The sequence below is a fragment of the Haliaeetus leucocephalus genome, unplaced genomic scaffold (assembly GCF_000737465.1).
Source record: "Haliaeetus leucocephalus isolate CR32 unplaced genomic scaffold, Haliaeetus_leucocephalus-4.0 Scaffold953, whole genome shotgun sequence".
Lineage (NCBI taxonomy): Eukaryota > Metazoa > Chordata > Aves > Accipitriformes > Accipitridae > Haliaeetus > Haliaeetus leucocephalus.
This window is the reverse complement of record NW_010973389.1, coordinates 4,268,151-4,294,281: the sequence shown is the minus strand read 5'-3', so window position 1 is coordinate 4,294,281 and position 26,131 is coordinate 4,268,151. Positions and strand designations below refer to the sequence as shown.

The 26,131-nt window shown below is 45.2% G+C and overlaps 1 protein-coding gene across 5 annotated transcripts; it reads left to right on the top strand.

Annotated features, from left to right (window-relative positions):
• Positions 1-55: 55 nt before the first annotated feature.
• On the top strand, positions 56-26,131 carry EEF1D (eukaryotic translation elongation factor 1 delta (guanine nucleotide exchange protein)). Of its 5 annotated transcripts, XM_010584237.1 has the most exons (11): positions 56-115; positions 1,905-1,933; positions 4,516-4,694; positions 12,675-12,798; positions 14,649-14,720; positions 21,449-21,511; positions 22,735-22,831; positions 23,090-23,193; positions 24,098-24,346; positions 25,012-25,206; positions 26,033-26,131. In XM_010584237.1, exons 4-11 carry the CDS (start codon positions 12,679-12,681, stop codon positions 26,069-26,071), a joined length of 939 nt encoding a protein of 312 aa, XP_010582539.1. In that variant the 5' UTR covers positions 56-115; positions 1,905-1,933; positions 4,516-4,694; positions 12,675-12,678; the 3' UTR covers positions 26,072-26,131. The 5 variants fall into 5 exon arrangements, with proteins under 5 accessions (XP_010582539.1, XP_010582540.1, XP_010582536.1 ...); XM_010584234.1 differs by lacking the exons at positions 56-115; positions 1,905-1,933; positions 4,516-4,694 and adding an exon at positions 8,738-9,999; XM_010584238.1 differs by lacking the exons at positions 4,516-4,694; positions 14,649-14,720; positions 21,449-21,511.

Genomic DNA, 26,131 nt, shown 5'->3' with positions numbered 1-26,131 from the left:
CGCGTGGTCCGCGCCGCCCCCACAACCCCCCGCGCGCCGCGCGGCGTCTCCCTTTGCCTGGTGGAGGCCAAGCGGAGTGGAGCCGCCTGCGGCCTGCCCGGGCCCAGCGCTGCCGGTGAGTGCAGCCCGTTCCTCTCACCCCTGCTCCTCCCTTCTACCGGCCGGGCTCCCCGCTCCTTGAGCTCCTTTCACACACACCCCTCCCCCGGGCCTCGGGAATGGGAGTTTTGGGGGGTCTCTAAGGTCCCCTCATAGCCCTGGGAGGGGGGGAGTGGGAGCCCCTCATGATCTGTGGGGATTTTTTTCCTGCTCAGGGGTTGTGAGGGCTCCTCACGATCCGTGGGGGTCCCTTTTTCCTCTCACAGTCTCCAGGAAGGAGGTTATGATCGCTTTTCTGTTAGCTGTGGGGTGCTTTCGCGCTCATAGGGGAGGGGAAGGGGGTTTTGGGGCGGGAAGAGGGGAGTTGTGGGGGACCTTCATATATGGGAGTCTCTTCCCCCATTAGAGTCTCAGAAGGGAGATTGTGGGGTTCCCCCATCATCTGTGTGGTTCCTCTTTCCAGCCTCGGGAATGGGGGTGGTCCCCCCCCTAATTATCTGTGGGGTTCCTTCCTCCCCCCCCCCCAAGTCCTGAGGAAGAAGGCTTAGGTGCCCTTGGTCTTTGGGATTACTTTTCCCCACTCAAACTCCCAGGCAATAGCAGGGTGGCACACCCCCTGTGCCCCCCACAACCTCTTAGGTCCCTTTCCTCTTAACTGGTCTGGGAAGGGGGTTGTGGGAGCCCCCTCCCATTCCCTGTGGGGTCTTTTTTTCCCTCACACACCTAAAAAGGAGGATGCGGAGGGCCCCTCGTTATCTGGGAGATCCCTTTTCTCTTCCCAGGCTTAGGGAAGGGGGGTTGTAGAGTCTTTCTCTGTCTTGTGGTGTCTTTTCCCCTTCACAGGTTCTAGGTAGGTGGTTGCAAGGGCACTCCGTTACGGGTGTAAGGGCTGGGTGGGTTGATGCTGGAGGTCTCCCTAAACCTGTCCACCCTTTTGGGAGGGGGACAGGTTCCCTCTCTTTTTGGGGTGCTGATTGTGGGGATACCCCTGCTACGTGGAGCCTCACTTTTTCAAGTCTGGGGGGATCAGTGCTATTCCTGCCCTGGTAGGGAGGGGTGTTTAGGGGACCCCCTGTCCCCAGCAGCTCCAAGTGCCGTGGGGGCTTGCTCTTCTCCCCATTCCCCAACTTGGCAAGGGTTTCTTGTTGAGTCACCTGCTGCAAAGGGAAACTCGAGCCGCTGCCCTGTCCTGGCACAGAGCAGCTGGCAGCTCTCTGTAACTGAAGCAGCGGCCTGATGCAGCTTGTGGCCCAGCAACCTTAGCTGCCTCTCCAAACTTGGTTTGGAGCTGGGAGCCCTGTCATGTCAGGCCTTGCCGTTGTCCAGCCCTTGCTCTGTGGGTGGACCTGGGCTCTCCTCGTCTTGCTTCTCCCTCTCCATGTCCTGGTGTTCCCAACTCCTCCATAACCTTGGTGGTGCCTCTGGCAGCCTGTCCTGCTCTTTCTGCTTTTCCTTTTTGTTTCAACGACAGCTCACTCGGGAGGGATCCATTTCAAAATTTTATCTGGGGAATGAGCAGAGCCGGGGAGGAGTGGTTGTGCAGAGGCTGCCAGTGTGCTCTCTGGGGGTTTGTGAAGGATTACAGCGGTAGCTAAAGTTGCTGAGGCTGCTTTGGCCTGTCATTCCTCCCCTCCTCCCCTCGTGGTGTTCACTGAAATCAATATGGATTTGTTCTTTCACGTCTAGATCATTGATGTTTTGGAATTGATTGTAATCTGATGTTCACAATCCTGTCGTGCTCAGTATGGAGGAGAAAATAACTTTGCTTGGCTGTATAGTTGTAATTCTTTCCTCTCCTTTTCTAGGTGTGCCCTCTTTCTCCCTGACCTTGCAGGTATGCTTTTTTCTCTTAACTGAAGCTGTGTTTTCAACTACTTTGCTTTTTCTTGTGAAGGTGACTGCTTTCCTGTCTTTCCCTACTGCTGATTTGCCATGTCCTTGATTATCTCTTCATTAGCAGTCGGCAGCATTGTTGCTTGGAGTGAAGAGTCGCGTTTTTAGGTGATCGAGGTTGGGAGTCATTGTCATTTCCTTGGCTAAAGGTTAGTGTGAAGCTTTGTATTATAGCAAAGGTGATGGAGGTGGTCCCGCTCCTGACTCTTGTGTCCTGCTGCTTTGAGCTGCCAGCTCTGCTGCTCATGAGTTGGGGGACAGCCAATTTAGGGAGTTAAACCAGCAGAAGAGCAATACTACACAAGCGTTAATATTTTCTTTTGATTTAGCTGCCTGTATTGACTCAGTGCCAGCACCAGTGTTGAGGAGGCGGTGGATTTGCTCCTTTCAGCTGCAAGAGGCCATCAGACCCTCTGGTGTGAAATCAGTCATAGTTCTTTTAATTCTGAATCACGAAAAAGAAAAAGCAGGAAGCAGGGCAGGGTTGATGCCTTTCCTTTGCTGTAGAGCAGGTAGGTACGGGGCAGCTGTGTCTTAACTGGTGCCTAAATTCCTAGCTGAATGGGCTCTCGCTTTTGTGCAGGACTGCAGCAGTAACAGTTTTGGGAAGAGGAGAAGCATTTCCCTAGGAACGTCTGGGCAGTGCAGATGTCTTGAGTGTGGCGTAGCCCAGATGCTGGTCTGAGGCTGTAGAAAGGAACAGCCTGGTGCCTGTGGACCTTCTTGCTCCTCTCTCTGCTCTGTCTGTGACATCAAATGGACCCTTTCTGGGTTTTCTGACATATATTTTTCTGGCTGCTGCTGGGATGAGTGTTCAGCGGCTTCTGGTGGGGAGGGTGGTGTGACCTGCAATAGGACAGGAGCACTAAATACATAATCATGTTGGCTTGGTCAAAATCAGCTGTGCCAGGGCATGTAAGCAAATGCGCAGATGGAGGATCATGATGGAATCTCCTGTAGTGAGAACCTGTCAGTGTTGGGCTGGGGGAAGAGCGCCTGGTATTGGCTTGATTGCTGCTTGGACCTGCAGAAATCAGGACTTTCCAGCCTAGCTTTTGGGGCTGTGTCCATGGGGTGGTTTGGCGGTCAAACCACAGCAACCTGTCCCTTGTCTCCATCATCCCGTGTCCCCTGGTGCCACCTGATGCCCATTTTTTGATGTCTTTTCTGAAGAAGGGAGTTGTTTGAACTGTGACTGTAATCCTGCCCTCTTGGTTATGGCTTGCAGAAAGTAGCTGTCGCATCCCTCCAGAAATCAGTGACGGATGAGATCTGCTCTCACACATCTCAAGAGACTTTTCAAGGCTGTCAGGAATATTTTAAGCCACATTAAACTTAAATTATTTCTGGGAGTGCTGCTTTCAAATCACAGTGCTGCCTGACTTGCTGTGCCTTGCTGGGAGCTGACAGGTCAGCCTGGCACACAGCTGTGATTGAAATTGCAGTTCAGTTCCAGTGCAAGAAATTGTGCAGGGCCTGATGGAATTTAGGTCTCTGGGAGGCTGTGCCAAACATATTTCTAACCTGACTCCCCTCAAAACCCCATGTTTATTTTATAGGCCTCTCAATTCAGGAGAAATGCAACTTTCTCATGGACAGAAAAGAAAGAGTGGCTTTCATTAAACCAATAAACAGAGTTGACTTAACTTTCTTTTTTTGGCTGTAGCCTTAGGGTAATGTATTGTGTGCTTTTGTATTACTGACTTTTTAAAAAGTAGACAGACTTAAGGGGATAATGCAGCCAAATAGCTGAACTCCAAAGCTTATTTTGGGTTTACAGAACAACAATGGAGACCTTTTCATTGCCTATTTTTAACTTTTATGCATTTCTCTGCAGTGCTGGAAGTACAGCACGGATTTGTTCTGGCTTGAAATACCCAGGACGTGGTGACAAAACAACAGCAAGCTCAAAGCTCTGATTAAAAATTCTTCTTTCATGTTTTTGTAAGCCCTCTTTAATGGTCCATGGGAGGCCTAAACATTGACCTGTGATTTTTTTTGTTGCTCAGGAGTATTTGACTATTTGGCGTCGATAAATACTAATAACAGCATTTGCCTTTCTGGTAGCTTTATGCTTTGTAAAACATCTGATAGATTGTCTGCAGTGTCACTGGAAAAGCAAAATTGTCCTGGGTACACAGGAGCTGGTCTCTGCTGCGTGTAGTAAGAGCCCTTCTTAAATTTTTCTAGTCCACTCACAGATTTGTGTTTCTTAAACACTTTTTATAAAGTTTGCTGTCTCTGTCTCAAACAATTTCTTTTCATGCTAAAAAAATGCTAGTTAAATGAAAAACTGCTTCACTTCTGAAAAATGTTACTAGGCAGTGGATGAATGTGGTTTCAGGAGTGGTTTGAGGGAGAGACCTTCTGAGTGTAGCTGTGTTCATGTCACCTTGCTTCACTTTAAGCACAGACTGATGGGTCTCTAATTCAGCTCTAGTTTCTGTTCTCTGATTTTTTCCAGTGGAAAGGGGTCATGAAACTATAGCATGTTCTTTTAATTATAAAACTTTTCTGTTTGAGGAGGTGAAGTGAGCAGTTGAGAATACCAGGCGGAAAGCATTGAAACAACTGCACAGGCTGTGGTTTGGTGCGGTGGTAAATCTTAGTTGCTTCAGACCAGACTGCGAGCAGCATGGTGTATGGTGCAGGCTCTTAAGAAGTCCAAGTCAGTTTAAATTTCTTCCAAAACCTTTGAAGAGGTAAGTTTGTCCCTCCAGACTTTGTCAGATCAGGTATACTCCCTTCAATCATTGTACTGTTCTTTGGCAGACTTGGCTGAAGTAGGATTGTGAGCTCGTATCTTGTCTGGAGTGAATTTATATGCTGGGAGAACTGGTAGTGCTCTGGTCTGGTATAAAGGGCTGATCTCTCTCATCAGGCTGTCTGTACCAGCTCAGGCGATGGTTTGTGTAATTAAAATCCTTGTATATGCTTTTTCCCAGGTTCCTCTAGGAAAACTTATGAGCAGAGAAGTGACTTTTTTTTTTTCAATTTTTGCTTGTGTTTGTAGATGTTACTTCATTGAAAATCTGGTCTTTAGCGTAACTAAACCTAAGGCTTGGCCCCTCATGGAAACAAATAGGTGCTGCAAGTATCTTGGACTTGTTTTTGGAAAATGATACTGCCACTTGTTGTGGTAAATTCCCTTTATGAAGATTTTCCCTGGTAATAATCTTTGTAAAAACAACACTTGAATGCCTGTGAGCCAGATTTGATGGGGAACAGTTGTGGTCACTTTGGCTTTGGGGTTTGTGTTACTTCCTTGCAGAAATAACCTTTTTATGTGTAATGTGGAATTGGTGACATGAGAAGCTGTGTCTCATCAGGCTTCATAGGTGTAGCCTCATAGGTACAGATCTGTGTAAGTCTTAAATTCTACTGCAAGCTTTCACATGTCATATTGATGCTTTTCCTGAAAAATTAGTAGGCTGAGCATTGGTGCTAGTTTTTTATTTCTATCTTGTTCATAGAATATTGTACAGATCACTAACTTCGGTAGAAATAACTACAATCATGTTGAATTCATTATTTGACATTATAATTGTTACATTTTCAGAATTCTTTAAAGTATTTGCTATTGGTGATTAGTTACCTGAAACTGGGGGACCTGAGCTTCACTTTTACACCACCTGACAGTGTTGATGTGGCAGGTTGGGAGCCTCTCTGGCTGGTTCCCTGTCGTGATGGGTAGATCCTTTTGGATATGTATATCTTTATGGGTTGTTATTTAAAATTAAAAGTAACTGAGTGTCTGTGGGGTTGGTTCATGAAGATAATGTAGTTCTGGAGAGTAAACTAGCTGTAAGTTGAATTAAATGTATTATGTATGGGGAGAGTTAACTATATGATAATACATTTGGCTTTTGTCATTCTTTGTCCTTGCTGACTAGCTGCTGCATCTCTAGAACTTGAAACTTTCTCTAACTTTATCTTTTCTCTTAATGCTATCATAGGAGCTAAAAAAGTAAGTACTCTCTAGTTGTGTGGTTTTTGCACTTTTGGCTCTGATCTGATACTTCTTTCTGGACAGATTATTGCACAGTTATCTGATTTCCACTGGAAATAAGTGTACCTTTATAGGCTCTTTTATTAAATTCAGCTGTGTCTCACTTTGATTCAAGACAGTTCTTTGATTTGAGAGAACTCCCTAATAATTAGAGTCCTCAATAATGCACCTCACCCTTGAGATGAGCGTCCTGGGGGCTGCAACTCCAGTGCTTGATGCTGTTTGCTTAAGGACTTGAGCAAAATCACCTATAATTAAAAAAACAAACAAACCCCAAATTTTAGTTTTGTTTTTTGTCAAATGGTCATGCCCTTTCTATATGAAATGTTAATGACTGTAATGCAAATTAAATATTTAAAGGTGTGACAGTTTGAGCTGTATTGAGTCACGTTTGGGTTTCTTGTTACACCCATGAGAGATTCTTCCTGAAATAGTTTAAGCTGTAACCTCTGAGTATAACAATATCTGCATTGGGTTAATGAATTATTCTCAATAAAGGATCTCCTTGAAGGCTATAGACTATGATTTTTCCTTGGGATAACTCAAATGAATGTGAATGTAGAGCCAAGCAGAGCATATCGGGCAAATGCAGAAATCTGATGTTCTCTTTAGGAGTCCTTATAGACCTAAGTAACCTAAAAATTCAAACGTATTGTCCTACCCATGCAGTTTCAGTTATGCATTTTGCTTTCCCCACAGATTTTGTGCTGGCAGGTTACTGCACTAGATTCGGATGGCTGCTATTGTAGAACGTGTGCACTGCAAAGCAGGGCCTTTGTGCACAACACTTTTACTTTGCATCATTTCATCCTTTTCCAGTCTGCCAATTGACTGGAATCCAGGCATTGCTCTAGCAGACGTTGCCTCCTCTTGATGCTACCCTCCAAGAATCCCATTTAAATCAACATCTCCTGTAAAGATGATTTTTTTAAGGGATATGCTTTTGCTACTTAAGAATATAAAAAATCTACAATTATTTGTCCAGCAGCTGAAATGATCAGGAGTATGAGGCTGCCTTGATTTTTTTTTTTTTCTTTACTGCAGGAACATATCCTTGTACCTCAAAATAACTTGTGCAGGCACTTTAGCGGCACTGGCATGGCTTCAGTCTGCATGACATCTGTGATGTCATTTTTCACTGCTTGATGATAATGCCATGGAAGCTGTAGTAACAGCTTATCCTGAGGAGCAAACCCAAGTTACTGCTTGCTTGTAGGATTGCTCCTACCTTGCAATGTGTGTGTTTCCAGCTGGGCTGTTTTTGATGTTGATGGTAACAAGTAGATTAATGTTTATTCAAAGCACTGGTTTGTTTCTAGCTGTCTGTAGTAAGAAGTGTTTTATTGCTCCATAGCTGGTGTAAAATGCAAGAGAAGAGCATAAAGTAAAATGAAGACTTCAAAATAAGTTTCAGTTTAGGGGGTTTTTAAATGCTTTTTTAGCTGTATCACAGTGTTTTCAGCAGCTGGTGGTGGAGCAGTTTTACAATTCCAGTAAGAAAAAGCAAGATCTGCTTTTGCTTTTCCTGGTAATTTTTATAATGGAAATACAGTATGACATTGCTTTAATATTTTAAACTATATAAATTCAAATTGAAAGTTTAAAAAGGCAAAAGTGTTTACTTGTAATAATAGTTTATTGGTTTAACTGGTCTGTCAAGCCCCGGACTTGAGGCTTGTAAAATCTTCCAGGAACAGTTGGAATTGCAAGCCATTGACTGAAGTCTGGAGGATATTTCAGCTGTATGTGACTTTCATTTGGCAACCTGTCACAGATAAATTTGTAGCTATAAAACTTGCAGCTCTCAGTAGCTAGAGAGAGAGCTGGCTTACAGGTACTTAATTTTGGACCTTTTTTTTTTAACTCTAGGGATCTGACCATGTAGTGTTTGGCAGAGAGGTAGTTACCTACTCATTAGATATTTGAGCAGTACAGTAAATTCTGTACTTGGGAAGGTATTTCCTATACCACTTCCAATAATCTACACATACTAGGAGCTGCTTGATTTTTTTTCCTGTAGTAAAGTATGACTAGGGCAGGAAAACACAAAGTAGATGCAATATTTTTCATTTCAACAGAAGATTTTTTTGGTAAGTTAAATTAATCATGAGATCTCTAGCTCTTGATCAATTTTAATTTGCCAGCAGCTGGGATTTTAAACCAAAACTGAGTCATAGTTTTTCAGTCAGCTCCCTCTGCTGGCTTTCTAGTAGCAAAACACATGTAAGTGTAAAGATACTCAAGAACTGGGACATCTTTTTTTTAGCCTGTCTTCCTAAATCTCTGCCTAGTTGGGAATACCTAACAAGTAATTAAGGGCTAATCTACTAACTTGGAAAAATATCTTCTACATTACCAGGGATTTGAACAAAACTTTGTTGTTTTTTTCCTGCCAGTTGTCTTCAAAAGTGAAGTGCTTTCAGCCATTGCCTTTATTTTTAAATAGTAGTGTGCAGAATACTTGTCAGAACAACAGAAGTGTTTTAGGAGGAAGGTTATTCTGACATCAGAAACCGGACGTTTTTAGGCAGTTTAATTTCTTGGAATTAAAATTTGTAACAAAGGAAGAATTGAACTAAATGCTTAGGCTCTTTGCCGTGAATAATAATGGCATGATAGCTTGTGACACTCTTGTATTACTTAAGAAATTACTAAAATCTGATGCATGCCCTTGCTTTATTTAGTTTTGCTGCAACTACATTGTTATGCTTATCTTTTAATGCTGCCACTCTTTGGAAGATGAGGACAAGGAAGCCTCCCTGCCCAGTAGAAAAAGTGTGGGTAGACAAGCACAAATATGATGAAGCAGAGAGACTGCATTATGAAAGAGAAGCGATGCTAGCTGCTGCGGCCCCGGAGGAGTGCCAGGAGGTAGAGGCTGTAAATGGAGTCTGCAATGACGACTCTGTTGAAAGTGAGTTCAAGGGAGACCTGAAGAGAGCAAGGAATGGAAAGAAACAAAGGAAACGGAAGCGTTCTCCAAAACCCAAAAATGTGACCTCCAAGTTAGACTCTATTCTGACTGGTTTGTTAGCTGACCACGTGTGGTTTGACAAGCCTTTGTACGATCACGCTGAGAACGTGTACAGGAAAAAAATAGTGGATTGTCAGAGCCAGGAGGCACCTGAGGCTGCAGTAACTGCTGAGCAGTTCCCTTTAGTGGCCAGGTCAAAAGCTGTCCAAGATGTTCCAAAGCCAAGGATGCTTTCAGCAGCCCTGCCCTGCTTCCATGGTAGTCTGTCTGCGTGTCACCATGTTGTTCAGGATGTCTGGGTCAACAAGTTTGACTTTGATAAGGCTGAGGAGGTGTTTGTTGAAAAATCCCAATTCTTTGTTCCTCCAAACGTCCTAACCATCCCATCTGCGTGGTCAAACGCTGGCAACGTTGGGCTGAGAACGCCGGATGAGGGCTATGCTACAGCCCTGCCTACTCCTGCTACACCAAGCTTAGCTCCAGAGACCGTTGCTGATTCTGCTGCTTCCTTCGTTACCAGTTTGCCTGGCTCTGTACACCAGACAGTAAATGGTAAGCCGCAGATTTCAAGCTTGCAGGCTCTCATGTCAGAGGTGTGGTTAGAGAAACCCCTCTATGATGATGCTGAGAAGAGCTTCTACGAGAACATGTTTGATGGTCATCCATCAGGCAAAGTCAGGCAGCAGCAACGTGGCTGCCCCGAAGCATTGAAGAACCACCACGAGGACAGGAAGAACCACAGTGTTGGAAAGCAAACAGGCGTCAAACAAGTGGAGATCGCCACCGACTCTCTGCTTCCCAGTAATGCTGAGCAACCTCCACCTACCCGCTTTTTTCTGCATGAAGACAGCGAAACTGTGTGGCTTAATAAGCCGACATATGACAGTGCTGAGTCACGATACTATGCAGCCGAGGCTCTGAAAATGTCGAGAACAGGAGAGAGTACGGGGATGCAGGAATCTGCAGTAGTAAAACCCTCCCAACCAGCTGCTTACGCTTCAAGCGTACCTGCGCCAGAAACGAAGTAGGAGAAGTTTATTCTGGGGTAACACTCACACATGCAAAACTGCTGGGTCAGGATTGAGCTGAAAGAATTTGCATGTGTAGAAGACGGGCATCCTTTGTGTCTGCAGGACCGAGCGTGCATGCCACTGTAGGGAGATGCTGCTCCTGAGCCAGGGAGCCTGTTTGTGGGCAGGGGAACTGGGGGAAACTCAGGGAACCCCCTTTTCCTGATGAATACTCGTGGCTAAAGGTAGTATTTGTGTGGTGCCAGAGGTTAAGCATTCAAAGTCAGGGCTGGTAAGTGAGTTAAGGTTTGACCCCCTCTTTACGTGGGGGGAACCTGAGGCCATACCCCTTTCTGTATTCCTATTACGTACAAAAAGTCATAAAAGTGAGAAGTTGGAGAGAGTAATCACATGGTTTAAACAGGCCTTCTGAGGCGGCAGAAAATGCAGTGTTTTGTCTTTGAATTTGCGAAGTTAAAATGGTGGCTATTTGCTGTGTATTTCTGTTAAAATGCCACAAGCTCCTTCAGAGAAGCAGTTGTCCCCAATTCTCCTGCAGAGCATGTAGGCTAGTCGTTGAGCTCCATGTGAGAGGTGACCACATTTGAGCATCGCTACCAGTATCCAGCTTGAAGAAGGCTTGGGGATGACAGTGAAATACAATTTAGGGCATCAGTCTGGTGGGAGCACATGATGTATTTGTTTCGTTGAGGAAGGAGGTTGTTAGACTATTCAGTCTGGAAGCTGCTGTTAATTTTGGGACAGGGCTAGCTGGATTGCAGTTTGTTTGATGTGCATGTATGTAGCTGGGCAGGAAGATTTAGTTCTCAAATCGTAGATGACCTTCATAGTTTAACATGCAGTTATAAAACAGCTTACAGCCAGAAACATTTAAAGACTTCCTTTTAAAGTCCTGAATGAGGTGCAGTATGATACCGTCCTTTCTGTGTTAAATACATGCTTTTACATGTGGCTGGCTGAACCCTGAAGTCTGCTGCACGGACGGCTGTAATGCCCTGGGAGCCTGTCTGAAGGCCAGTGCTTAGATGTTACTTTGCAGTGCTAGGATACAGACTGATGCTCTTGGAAAAAAGCCTCTTAAGGATCAGAAGTAAGGACTGATGCTCTGAGTTTGTTAGGATTTGTTGTAAAGGTTCTAAGATCCTTACATCAAGTGATATAGGGGGTTACAGACAAGCTTTAGAGCACACATGCCTTTCACCCTGTTCTAGTTGGGATAATTTTCTCTTTAGTTGGACAGAACTAGATATTTGGTCATGCCTTTCTCCTTTCCGCAGGAAAGTCCATGTGCCATTGTAAAATATGTGGCATAAGTTTTTCTGTAACTGGGATTCTCTATTAATAATACTGGTCGGCAGCTCAAGCAGGGTCTTGGCGATTTGAGTGCTGGGAATGGCTTCGGTGTAGAGGACCTGTATGGTATGGTGGCCTCTGGTCTCTTCTGAATGTGTAGGTGAGAAAGGTGCTTGTTTTACAAAAAAGGCTTCCGTGGAAGTGTTTTACTGGAGAGCTTGCGGGGTTTTGAGCTGATAAGGAAAGGGTTTGTGGGTTGCTATTATTTGCTCTCTCTGTGTTGTGTGGTGGAACCTGGTAATGGTGTGGTTTTGTTGTGATGCTCTATCTCTGCTCTCACCACCTCCTCAAACTGATGTTGGCTCTGTAGCTGTCCTCTGGTTTGAAATAAGGGCACAGCCTCTTCTACTGTTGCAAGGGCTCCATCATTTGCCTTCAAGTTAAGAAATTAACCTTTGGAAGCTGCTGCACTGAAGAAAAATAACACCATTTCGCAGCAGTGTTAGGATGTTTTATGCTGTTCCTCTGTGTAGTGACAAGCATCTGTCCCTTGCAAGTGTTGCATTGCTGATGATTTTAATTTCTAAACAGTTGCAGCAGCTTCCAAAAGGGCATGTGTGCAGTTACCTGTGGTGCTGTTGTAAATTGTGTGTGTATCTGGATTCCTGGAGGCTGGTCGCTGTCGGTGTCAGGCGGTGTGCTGTGCTGTTCCTTACCTGGGGGATTCGGTGGTGCACCTAGTGAAGCATGTCGTGACCAGGTAGAGACAGGTACTGGCCTAAGACAGCCAACAGTTGCTGTCGACACAGTTGAGTTGTGTTCAAGGAAGACTGAAATGCTTTTAAATTTGTGAGCTGTAGTGTCAGGAGTTGCCTGTCACATACAGAGTGCTCCCTCATTGGCACGCTGTAGTGTGGCACATGCTGCTTGAAGCTCCGTGTTCTTCGGTCTTTTTGGTTTCACCGTGGCCAGGCATCCTAAGAATTAAAAGCATTATTCCCTTTCTGATTTTCATACACAAGACTTCTTTCTTAGCAGCAGATTCCCATGTGTCTACCATGATCTAGAAAATCCTGCTCTGAAAGCTGTTTTGTGGAAAAAGGTACAGATCAGCTGATTTATTCTGTCCCCACTTGGTGTTCTGTCACTAAATGCAGGTCAGGCCAGGCAGACAGGTGGGTGATTAGACTGCCCTGCTTTCTTAATAGGATCCTGTTTACTTAAAGCTTTCCACTGGCGGGGAAATGGCCAAGCAGAGACCTGCAGGCACAGCTCTATGGGGGAAGAAAACGCTCTTCTGACAAGCTCACTGCAAGCTGCTAACCTTAAGTACTTTTAGGAACTCATTTTGGTTTTTTTTGTTTCCTTTCTGCAGAAAAATGGCAGTTGACTACTTTTTGCATGAGAAGATCTGGTTTGAGAAATACAAGTATGACGATGCTGAGAGAAGATACTATGAGCAGATGAACGGGCCAGTTAGCAGCTCTTCACACCAGCAGGTAGGTAATCCTTGTTCTCTGATGGGGTTTAACAGAGTGCTGGAGCTTTAAGAGCTAGTACAGAGCAGGCAAAAGGACACGATCCACCTGGATGTGCACTTTTGTATTATTTCCGCTCTTGATGCTGCTTTTTCCAAGTGTGACAGTCTTCTCTGGAGCTCTCTAAGCCTCCCCCTGGTTATAACCCCTTTTGTCTTTTGAAAGACCATCTTCTGTGGCCTGTGAAGAATTTCTCCCAGTGTACCGGGAAATCAGATGCCCTTGCAACAACAGGCGGACCAGTTATAGGTTGCAGCAGCTACTCTTAATCTTTTCAGGCTGCTATGGCAGGGCACGGGTGCTAGCTGTGATTTGATGGGTGCACAGCTTGAGCTGTAAGCCCCGAGAGCTGTGGTTCTGTTGACTGGGCTGGGCGGTATGCTGGGCAAAGAATTGACCTGTCCCCTTCAGCAAGGGAAAAGGCGGTTTTGCTGCCATTTTGTAGCAACTAAGCTTTCCTTGGCAAGGGATATAATGGGTATATAAGGCATGATGTTTGAAGATAGGCACCATGGCTGCAAAAACCACAGAATTATGTTCCTTTCTTTGTACCCCCTGAAATATTCAGTGTGCTCCTACAGAAGACTGCATCACAGTACTGGTGAGTTGGGGGAAGCATTGTACTGCTGCAGCACAGCTGAGCTGAAGTAGTTCAAGCTTAAATATTAGCCCGAAATTATTACTGTTTAAAGGTACAGAGCTATCGTAACCTCTTCCTGCTATGTAAAGAGCTGTTAACTGCTTATGCATTTGGTTGATTATGTAGAAAGCTGCTTACAGTTCTAAATGGCTGTCTTGCAAGTGTTTAAGGGGAAGCTTTTTGCTTAAGGAATAGCTTCTAGGCACACTGTCTACTTCCGCTGCCCATGCTAGTGTAGAGGTGGCACAGCACCTAGAACACCTGCATAAAAATTAGAAGCTATAGATAAGCGCTTGAAGTAGATGTTAAAGTGCGAACCTCTGCAGTGCTCTTAGAAGAACAGTTAGACTATTTCATCCCACGTAAGGAGCTTCCAGTGAAGAAGTTCTGCCTTTGAGAGGTGGTGGGAAGGCTCTGGGGGAGATTCTGCAACAGTTTATCAACCACTTCTCTGCTGAGGAAAACGATCCATGCTCCTTAAAACCTTCCTGCAACCTGGAAGTGGTATCCATCTGAATGTGTCCAGGCTATTGCTCTTCTATGGTCTGTTTGACATGGGGTTTTGGTCTTGTGGGTGGTTTCATGTCTCAGATCTTCCTTGGAGGGGGTTGCAGTCTGGAAGAGGCAAGGAGTGAGTGGATCATGGAAACTGAATTTGTGCCCTGCGAAGGGGATCTTCAAATCCAGGCTAAGGCATGGCAGCAGGAGCATGGGGGAAAAAAACCACTTTTACTGCCATACTCTGGGTCATACCTCTCTGGATAGAAGACTTCAGTTAGGGCTGTCACTTCTTGCCTGAATACAATGACAGGTAATACTACAAATAAAGGGCTGCCTAACGGTAGATCTCTAAGGAGTACTGAAGCGACTCCAAGCCTCTGCCTGTCTGGCAGCTGTCCAAACCGTTCAGGGTAACAATAGAGAATTTAAAAGCTCTTGACTGGATGATCTTCTGGACACGTGGCCTGATGTGACCAGGGATTGCAGTCGGTGCTGCTTGATTTAGAACCAATCCTTCTTGCAGCTAATTTTGCAATACTTGCTGAATCATTGGAAGGAACCCTCCCTGACTATCACCCCCCCCTTTTTTTTTTTTAACTTCCCTGACCAGTTTCCAATGTTTCATATTTTTTTTTTAAAAAAATCTTGGTTCTTTCTGCACTGTTTGCAGGAGAACGGAGCCAGCACGATCCTACGCGACATTGCCAGAGCCAGGGAGAATATCCAGAAATCGCTGGCCGGAGTGAGTACCCAAGCTCTCTCACCAGCTGGCTACCCGCAACCATTTTTAGCTGTGGTGCATCTCACAGAACTCCGTTGTGACCACTTCATAGATTGTGTGGCTTCTTATTTTTAAGTTAGAGGAGAAGACTAAGGTGTGCAGCGCTGTGTACTACCAGCATAGCTCCATCCAATCAAGAGCACCATTACTACTAGAGTGCATGCTGCTTACCTGCTTGCTAGCCTGCAGTGCTTTTTAAAACTAACTGGATTTGCATTAAAATTCTTCAGCTGTGCATTTCTTTTTTCTCCTGGTGGAATGTTCCAACAAGTCTTATCTAACAAGTTAGGAGTCACTGTTAAAATAACCTTGCTGGATAGCAAAGCACTGAGCTGCCAGCGGGAGTATGTATGTCTCTCTTGGGGTACGCTGAGCTGCCACCTTCTCTTTCCTGTTTTGCTTTCAGTTAGGGTATGTGCAAAAAAATGCTATCTTCCATCTGCTGCACCTAGGGAATTCAGCTTGGCTACTAGCTCTATGTCTGGACCATCCTGTAGAAGATCAGTAACATCCTTTCTGGAGGTGTTTTTGTGCTGATATGTACAGACAGCACTGTTAAAACTCTTTAACTTTTGAAGAGGAAGCTGAGATCTTAAATCAATGAGCAGACTGGTTTCATGGGTGAAGAAACTTCACAAAATACACCCTTGATTTCTTACCTCTGGAGTGGGACTGCTACACACCTGCACATATCTTCCATCTGAGGGTATCCATCCTTTATCTATATTGATTTGGCCTCATAACTCCCTCTTGGGGTATTTGACAACCTCAGTTTCTAGCTAGATCAGTACAATAACAGGGAATCGAGCCTTTCTCAAGGGGAATATTTCATATTCCTCCTTAACATAAGCAGAAAGGAGCCATACATGTAGGGTGAATGTGAAGAAGTTAGGCTAATTGCTTTCCCCGTGGTGGTCTCACTGTGCCTGTTGAACTCGACGGTACAAAAGCAGCTTCTGCCACCAGCTGCTCATGTGAGTGATCCAAGATGCTCAGTACTGCACTGGAAATGTGGAAGTGGATGCAGGAAGAATGGGGCAAATTTGACAAAAGAATGGTGGGAAAGGATTAAATTTGCTTTGGTTAGATTCAGTAGCCCTGAATACAGCATGGGAATCAATGGAAAGTTGGAACATCTTAGTAATATTAAAAACAAACCAAAACATGTTGAGTAAGAAAATACTTGGAAGTTTTCTAATGCTAGTTATTTCAGCCAACAGCATAGAGAATATTTCCCTGAACTGGCTCATTTAAGTTCTGATCTGAAATAATGTGTTTGGGCTTTCAGTAGAGACTATCAGCCCCTGTCAAAGACTTTTAGTTTGGACTTCAGTAAGGCAAATATGCAGGGAAATGAGCCCCCATCCCAGACAGGGTTGGAGAACCTTTTGCACAGTGTTAAATGCCCTTGGAAAGACCCTTTCAAACTGGGCAAGGTCTAGCATCAGCTGCTTCCTCCAAGACCTGCCTCCTTCAGGATCAGAGGCTGGATGTGGTGAGTAGGGACAGGAAACCTAAATAAAAATCACCTGGCAGTGCTGCTGGTTTGCCCTGAAGGCATATTCTCATTTTGCAGAATTGTCTGTCGTTTGCTAAAGATGAGGAGTTTCTTGCCCTGGCCTGTGACTCCTGTTAGCTTTTTTGTGTGAGAAGCATGTAAGTTTGGATTGTCCAGGTCCTGTCATGGGGAAGATTGGGAGAACTGGCAAAGCACCAGACGAAAGCCAGAACAGAAATTTGAGAATATGAAGTCCTTTGCACCCCTGTGGCACTTGTTGGGGTTAGTGCTGAATACAATTCATCTGCTGGATTATTTTTTTTTTCTTGCCGTGAAGAAAGCTTGGCGGGCTTGAGGATTTAAGGTCAGGACTTAGCCATAGGGCCTTAAAACTGGAATCTGGGGCATCACAAAAAGTGGATTGGGACTCTCCATTGAAGGCTTCAAGGAAAAGCATTGTGTTACTGCATGACTCTGTTAGGGGGAGCATTGTGCACCCTAATCTGCGTTGCGGTCAGGGGCACTCCATAATTTATCTAACCTAGAGCTGCCACTTTGCTCCCAAAATAGGCAGTGGCTTGGACAAGCAGAGCACATGGCAACAGTGACCTCCTCCTCCTTTCTGTTTTGTAATCCCGTTTAACTGATCGTGCCTTAGTCCGGCTTGTATGATATCCCAGAGAGCTCACCTTTCCAGTTTTTCCACACATTGCTGCATCTCTGCCCTGGAACCTGACGTGGTGAGCCATGGTCAGATCTTCTGCATTCGTGTGTGGGTTAGAAAGACTTGAGCTGCTGAGAAACAAGTCTGAAACATCAGCTTTTGTAGCTTCATTTCTGAAGGATCATCATTAGTCTTGGGCAGCCATGGCATAAAGCAGGCTTGACTTTAGAACATGCTTAAACTTTGTTTTTATGTTTCAGAAAGCCAAATTTGTACTGTCTGATCTACAGAATAATAGTGAAGCATGTTTTTACAGTCAGGATTTAGTCTTTCACCTGAACATGCAGAGTTATTATTGTCAGGAGTCTAAAGGGGGAGCAAGTGAAGAGTTGGCTCTTATAAGATGGGAAGATGGAAGATCAGTGTCTCTCTTCTGCTGTGAAATTCAGCCAAGGCTGATTTCAGATCTGCTTCAGCTGGATAGTGGTGTTCTGAAATGTGTGAATGAGCATTGGAAGGGTAGAGGCAGTGGTTTGTACCTCCCAAAGGAGGGTACAAAGCTCTGATGCTGGAAACATTTGTTTGCACATACCTTTCATCCCGCTTTGCATGGTCATCTCTGCTTTAAACAATCTCTCCAGTTGACATCTGCCTGATCGCTAATGCTTTCCTAGATGTAAAGTTGTTAACATGTGCAGTACTGCAGCTGGTGGCATTGAGACCACAGGTGGTGAGAGATCTTACAGCTGGGGACCTGAGACGTGGAAATGATTGACTTGCCTGAGATGATAAGCAAGTCCAACAGAGTGGGTGATTGAACTCTCACTTCCTACACTCTCCCTGGGGGCTGTAACGAAAGGGATGTTGTTGGGTAGGCGGCTGGTGTGGGAGTCTGAAGCTCTGTTATTCCCTTCTCTACCCAAGCTCCCTCTTACAAAGCCTCTGTATTTGTGCGTTTCCTGCGTGTGGGTTTCAAAGAAGAAAAGCTCCCAGAAAACCTCTGATCTTGCTAAAGTGTTTGGAGGCCACATTCAGAAACACATCTGTATTCAGGGAACGGTCACACCTTCTGTAGGAAACCAGCCAGGATCCATCCTGCTGGTCTTAGGCAGTGGAAAGCCTCTTCTAGTTCTTCAGCATCATTTCCCCACAGTTCAGTTTTGTGTATCTGACCGTGGCTAAACTTTCCATGTTCCCAGAGCTCAGGTAGACCGACCTGAAGGGAAGAGTGTTGTGTCTCTGCATGTGTGAAATAAGTTTATTTTTAGGATGAAGCTATGAGTGCTTTGTGAGCTCTAGACTGGAAAACCTACACATCAGATCTGTAACAGCGCTTGTAAAATCTGTGTGCTGTTCTTTGTAACTGGTTAACTCTAAGGGAAAATGGTTGATAACTCCAGATACTTCCTGTAGTAAGGGAAGTGCCAGCTTTCCAGCTGTGTCTGTTAGTTAGGCCTGATATACCAAGGGAAGAGTTCTTAGCTGTAGTTTTCCAGACAGATTTCTTTCAGCTGATATGTAAAAACGTAACATTGGCCAACTTTTTCTTCATTAGTCAGTGTTCTTGTCTCTGATTTTTTTTTTTTAAGGTATGTTTTAGAGAGTCAAACTATAGAGAGGGCCAGATGTTGAAAGCGCTTTGGGGCTGAGGCTAGATTCTATTTTCTACCCTTCATAAGCAAGAAGTCCCAGGGGTTTAATTTGCTTAGATGATTAACTTTATATGCAGTCCTTGGTATGGTTCCAGGCTTGCTGAGTGCTTCTGCTATGCAAAATACTTTGAATAGGTTGCAGCACAGGTCAGTGTATCACTAATGTGGGTTCAGCACAAAAACTGTGGCTTAAGCTTAGAAAAAACAAAGGTTTTAAGAGCTCCATCTGTGAGACAATGTGCAGGAAGTGACTAAACTGATGCTCTGGAACTCCCCACCTTTGGAATTTTGAATTACTGTCCTTGATAAAATTCACAAACACTGTGTCAAGCTTCCTCTTAGCATAGTTGAGACAGAAGAGGAAATGGTGCTTGGCCGTGCAGAGGAAAAAACACACTGTAGGTAGTGTGTAGCTTAGGTTGGTGACCACATCTCTAAAAGCTTGAAAAATCCTTACCTTGGAGGAAAGCCCACAGTCTCATAAAGGCAACTTTTCCACAATTTTTGAAAGAGTGGCTTGACCACCTGCCAGAATTGGGAACTTGGTTCAGCGTTGTGCCTCTTATACTGTGCTTTACACAGGTTACAGGTTCCCAAAGGATGGCTGGCCCGGTTTGTGAAGACCTTTAATCTCTTGTTTGCTTGAGCTTGGGGCAGGCAACCCCTCTCTTCTTGCCAGCAAGAGATGGCTGTGCTCAGGCTCACCCTGCCCTGGGGTTGCCCAGGACTAACAAGTAATGTCTGAATTGCACAGGGTGTTGATTTAAATGCTATGTGCCATGTCTGAGCACTGTGAACCCCTGCCTTGTCGTAAACCTTCCTTTTAAACAGGTGTGAAAAATACAGCATGGAGGAGCAAGTGAATCTGGGTTTAGGATTAGTTTAGCACATGTAATATGCTGAATCTGTTTGGCCAGGTGCACAATGCTGAACTATGCACATGAATTTTGTGGGTGTTTAACCTGTAGATGCATCCAGGTTGTTAATTAATCTTGCCATTTCTGCAGAGACCTCATTAGCAACTTGCAGCTGAGAAATCCTGGAGGTGAGATGACTCTCTACGGAGTCACCCAGATATCTGTGCTGCAGCTCCTTGAGCGCCTGTGCTACCTGTATTACAGCATACTGATGGGCAGGCGCATACTTGAATGCCTCACTGAGGATGCTGACTCTCCTCTGGGCTTCATTATCTGTATTTGCAACCTTAATGTCATCTCACCTGCAGGCTCAATATAAGCTAGCAAAGGAAGGGTGCAAAGGGAAGGAATTTGTGCATTGTAGAGCTCTGTCTTGCTCTGTGCAATTCCCTGGGTACTACACAAAGCTTTACAAACAGCACTTGACAGCAATATACAGCTAGATTTGTATCCTGGTATTTTCTACTACTCAAAAGGTCTGTTGAAATAACAAAATGTCATTTTTCCATGCTCTTCCATGTTGAGAACAGCTTCATGCAGAGCAGAGTATTTCAAAGTCCTCTCACCTTGCTCTTGCAAGCCATAGCTACAGCCTTTTTGGGGAAAATGACCGTGATTTTCTCAAACTCTTCCCCTAAATGACACAACCACACAAGGCTGGCAGGTTCTTCTTGAGCTGGAGGCCTCCTGCCAAGCTGTAGATGTTTTTCGTGTGGGACTACAGGGAGGAGTAGTGCTGACCTATTCTGTGTGTGAGTCCAGGATGGCAGCTGGCGAGCGTGGAGGTAGATGGTACTGCCTCAATTTAGATTTCTCATCTTTGAGGGGTTGTTACTAACAGGGAGGAGAAATGTGGAGGCACAGCTGGCTTCTGTGGCAAATGCTTCCACTAAACCTGAGAGTCAGAGTTTAAAAGCAGGCTGTTCTGCAGCACCGAATAGGCATAAACATCTTGCAGTGTCTTGAATGTCCGTGGTCGTGCGCAGGATAGCCACTTGTTAGGGCAAACGCAGAGCCTGCTGAAACACTTCAGCATTTGGCTTGAAAATGTGACTAGGGCTTCAAACTGCCAAATACCTGTGGTGCTTGCTGCTTAGCTGAATCAGCAGGCTGCTTTTGGAAAAAAAACCCCAGCTGTGCATGTCTTTGCAGGTGACGCAGCTCCTGTGTTTGATCTGGAGTCAAAGCAAGAAGTGCTTTTTCAAGGAGCAGGGATGGATGTGACTATTGCCAGAATTCACTTTTTCACTGAGTTAACTTAGACCTTGGCCCTGATGATGTAACTAGAACAGGAGGAGGTCAGGCAACGAGTTCATCGGAGCTTTAATTTTTGTCCTTGGTGCATAAGGCTAAGGGCTAGCCTGGTGTGATTAGCCCATTGTGGCTAGCAGCCTCTGTTCTTGGTGGTGCATGTGAGGATGGAAGCCCATGCAGGGGTCTCATCAAGTTGTTAGTTCAGATGGGTGTTGTGTTGCTTTACTCCTCTCTAGGAGAGATGCATTAGTGGTAATTGCGGACTTACTAAGAGTCTTGGTAACTTCACGTGCGTTTCTGCATCTGTCAGGTATTAGGTTTTGTCTAATGACAGGAGAACCAGCTGAGACTGTGGTGTGTGCCATAGTAATGCATGCACATGCTTCACCTCTGATTTTACAGATGGGAAGATGACTGAGACCATGCTCTAGACATCTCAGTCTAGTTCTGCTACCCAGCTGCGTGACCTTTCTGCTGGCACTGAGATGTTTAACAAGAAGATGGCAGAGTTCATGGATAAATGTTTCTGTGCAGGCTTTGTTCAGTGTGTAGTTGGTGTGAGGCTGTATCTCGTTGCTTGACGATTTGTCCTGCATGTGGATCTGCTTCCTGCACTTGAAATGCCTCTTCCAGCATGAGTGAAATCCTTTTCCATCTTCCATTTTGAACCAAACGTCCCCCAAACCTTTTGCCCTTTGCAGCAGAAGACAGTTCGTAGTAAAGAAGCTCCTTCTGCCCGTCACAAGAGGCAGTCAGGCCGCTCAACTGTAAGTCACCTGCGCACGGATGGATCTGGTTGTGTGATTTGAGAGGACGTTGTAGGGCAAGGATGGCCCTGCCTCGGAGAGATGGACTAAGTTCTCCTTCCTTATGATGAGAAGCATTTGTCCTTTGGCACGTGCTTGTAGCTCACCCTATGTCATAGGATCTTCTACCAGGGCATTTAGGTCTCCCAGCTTGGTGTCGGGGGACTGCAGATCTTCACTCGCGTTCCTGAGCCTGCGTCTACCGCAAAGACTGCGTCGGAGATTGAGTTCATGGTGCTTTTGACCTCTGGTCCCTGGCCCTTTTTGGGTGGGCGGAGAAGGGTCTCTTTGACCTTCCTGCTAGGAGCAGCTCACACAGTTCCATGTGTCTCCCAGGGCTGGGCATCCTGAGACCTGCTTTCTATGTGCCCCATATTCCTCTCTGTTCATCTTAACCCCCGTATTCCCCGCTCTTCATTTTAAGTGACTGCTGAGACCTCAGACTCATGTCAACTGCAGCCAAGAACCATGTTATAATTATATGCAGGGTGCACTTTAGAGAGTATAAATTACTTCCTCTATTGTTGTATTCAATTATAAATGACACAAAGCAAAGCACGAAGGCCTGTTACTTTTCTTTCCCTTTGCTGATTTGAATTTATAGATAAGGGCCTCCTTAAAAATAATGAAAGCTCTTTTTTTTTGCTGTTAAATACTTTTGAAGCTGGATCAGTATAATTGCTCCCTCAGGATGTGTTAAAGTAGGTTTAAGTTGTTTTGAGAGGAATTAAAGGCTGGGCTGGGGAAGGTGGGAGTATAGAAATGCCGGGATCTCTTTCCAGCTTTCACAGTGACTTGCTGTGTGACGTTAGGCGAGTCACTTCTGTGCTCTGTGCCTCAATTTTGTCTGTAAGACGAGACCAGCTGCCCCATTTAAGGGGTTTAGTGTGAAACTTTCAAAACTTTTTGTGTGTTTAGTGGCAGTCTGTGATCTGAGACTGCAAAGAATTACTTTATCCTTTGGTCATCAGTGCCCACTGAAATTTCTTCAGACATGTTCCATGCTTCATTCTATAAGGCTAGTATATTCTTTTTATAAAGCCTTTAGAGAAAATGTCCTTGTTCTTAGATTAGCTCTCAAATTTTCTTCTTCCCTGAAGGCATGACTCTGCTTTGCTTCACTGAACCACTGAGTTTGGGACTAGGTTGACAGATTTGATTCATCTTAGTTTTCCTTGTTGCAGAGTGCAAGCACAACCTCTTCTGGGCCTGCTGGTGACCAAAATGAACTCCTTTCCAGAATTTCTCACCTGGAGGTAGAAAATCAAAACCTTCGCAGTGGTAAGTAGGAGAATCTTGTGGCATGAAAGCAAAACTGGATGGGGTCCTGCTTCTGTGGGGTGTATCCCTTACAGACTTTGTCTGTCGCCAGGTGAGCACATGCCAGTGTCTTGATCAGAGCTTTGCAGGCTTCCCTCTGGCTGGGGCAACTGGTGGTTTTAAAGCTCACTTTGAGCAGAAGCAAATTTCTCCTGACTTGAGAGCTGATGCAGGGCCTACAAGATAAGGTTCTTTCCCCCTCCCCTCCTCTCCTCGCAGTTGTTGCAGACCTTCAGATGGCCATCTTCAAGTTGGAAAGCCGCCTGAATGCTCTGGAAAAGTCATCTACCTCCCACCAGCCCTCACCAGTTCCTCCAACCCAGGTGAGCCTTGACAAAGTGCTGTTCTTGAATGCTTCACAGTCACAAAGTGCCAAGCTACTTCGGAGGTCTCCTGGCTGTCTACTGAGGATGGAGAAATGCTCATAGTTAAGATGAGTTTGCAGCTTTTCCAGCAGTTTTGGCAGCTGCCTCATCATCTTTCCCGGATAGTACATGTAGAGAGGAGTGTTCTGCCCTAAGACCAGCAAAGAAGCTACGCTAGAGATTTCAGCTAGGGAGAAGTGGTGGAGATCTATGCAAGTTGGAGTTAATATGTACTTGATTAGCATTTAGCCCATGGTGCTGTGAGTTTCTTAGCACATATCAAATAAAATGCCACTTCGTTACAATAGATAAGCAGAATTGGTGACCCTTTTTTTAACAAATGTCCCGTATAAGAATGTATTCAATTTAATTTAAGAGAAAGCTCTGTGGGAGCTGAACGCATGACACCGATTTGATTGATTCTTGTCATAGCTTGGAAGATGTGTTACCGGTGGTGCTGGTGGTCTCTGCAGTAAGCCTACAGAATGCATAGGCCCCTCTTCATGCTAGGGGAAGACGCTTGGTTGCATTCCCAACTGCTGTCCCACTCAGACTCTTATGGTATAGATATCCTGAGTCCTTAGGAGAAGGATCAGCTCTTGGGTACATGGTGTTTTTTGCTCTAGGAATCAAGTATGGCCATGCTGGGCCAGTTCAAAGGTCCACCTGGTCAAATGTCCTATTTTGATGGCCAATAGCTGATTCGTCAGACAAATCACATGGTGTGAGCCATGTTCACTGTTGTGAGCAATGTGGACTTTTGTTCCTGAGCTTCTCTTGAGTGCTGCTCTGATTCAACTTCAGGTTAATCTTCTCCCCCTTTTCCTTTATGCAAACTTGAATGCCTGTCACCCCAATGAAGAAAGTTGAACCATTCAGTGTTCCCTCCAAGAAAGTGGAGCTCCCATCTGCTTCACCAGCAAAGAAAGTCGAGCCAGCTGCTGCAGAAGAAGATGATGATGATGACATTGACCTTTTTGGTAGTGACGATGAAGAGGAAGACCAAGAGGCTGCCAAAGTCCGGGAGGAGAGACTGCGTCAGTACGCAGAGAAGAAGGCCAAGAAACCGGGTCTTATTGCCAAGTCTTCTATCCTTCTGGATGTGAAGCCAGTGAGTAACTGAAGTGGGGGAGCTCCTGACTGAGGCTGTATGTCTTGTGCTGCAGGAGGCTGTAAATCATCTCACTTGCACATCTGGGTGGACTGGTGAAGATAGGACCTGCAGATTTCCAAACAAGGGGTTGGAGCGAGGTGGGATATTGCAGCTGGGATCTGTAGCCTTTGCCCTGCTCCTTGCACCGTGGCAAGTGCAGGCTGTAATCTGAGGTTCCCCTGACCAGGACTAGCCCTTTTCTTTGAAGAAAGGACAGATAATAAATGTCCTAAAGATGGGAATAAACCTGTCTTTGTCAAATTGTCATGGTAGAACAAAAACTCTGGGCTGGTTAGTGCTCAGAGAGATGCCCTTGGTAACAATCACTTTAAAATGAGCACTCTAAAGTAGTTGTGTTGCTGCAGGAAGAATCCCCCTTGTATGTGCAGTGCCTATAGGTAGAATCAAAACAGCATGCTGTGCGGCATTGCTGCAAAGTTAGATTTAGCTTGGCTGACCCATCAGCTAATTCTGATGAGAATAGTAGCCAAGAAAGGGCAGCCTTGGATCAGCTGAAATGTGCTGAGAAGGAGTAGCGTTGAATTTTAAGTCACTGGGTACCTCTTGGGGCTAATGGTGATCTCTAGAAAAACACTCAAAGTTCATACTTCATGCTTTTGCAGTGGGATGATGAGACTGACATGGCAAAGATGGAGGAGTGCGTCCGGTCCATCCACATGGATGGGTTGGTGTGGGGAGCCTCCAAGCTGGTCCCAGTAGGCTATGGCATTAAGAAGCTCCAAATCCAGTGTGTAGTGGAAGATGACAAAGTTGGGACAGACATCCTGGAGGAGGAGATCACCAAGTTTGAAGACTACGTAAGTCTTGCGGCAAACTGTGTAATGCTGGGTGGTGCCTGACCTGCAGGGTCATTTGTAACTAATGTTCATTTGCAGATTTTGGCAAACTTGGATTTTTAAAAGAAAACCACATGGAATTGATGGTGTTTGCCTGCTGAGACACTTGAATATTTAAATTTTTTTTTTTTTTTTAAGGCTGGTTGATGCAGATACATTGCAGACATTTTTAGAGCCATTTTGCAGGCTCTTGCTGCTCATCCAGCTCCCACTGACTGTTACTTTGGGGAACCTCTGCTTTTACACTGCTCTGGGCAGCACCAGAGCAGACACGCAGTGTTTCACCTTGGTGGCTGGGGCTGGAGGAGATGTCTCCATTCCCATCCTTCCTCCTTCCATGGAAATGGTAGCAGGAGCTCCAGCCCTGTGCCAGGTGATATGCAGGCTCAGTAATGGTCCCAGTCTCGCTGTTGGGAGAGCAGCAGGCCAGATAACCACCTTTTGTTGTTCTTCTTTGCCTACTCTTTTGCTTATATTTAGGGTAAATCAGGAACTTTAATGTTGCTAGAAACTCTTAGTATCATGTTCTTCGTAGGCTGGACTGTCTAAAGATTTGTGCCGTAACTAGCACAGCACAATGTCCTGTTGTGAGGAATGTTAAATACATCCTTAAAGGTCAACTTACCACAGCCGGGGAGCTGGCCTAAGAGACCTGGGCCATGCTTGATCTGTTTGAGTATCGCTAGTGCATGCTGTTAAGAAATCCCCGATGTGAGTGCTTTCTTCATGGTGAGTATGTCTGAAAACACCTTGGTGACCTTTAGCTGCTGCTTTTGTTCTCTTTCAGGTGCAGAGCGTTGACATTGCTGCTTTCAACAAGATCTAGAAGCAAAACTGTATCCCTTCTGAAACTGTTAACTAATAAAGATCAAGACTGAGAGTGCAG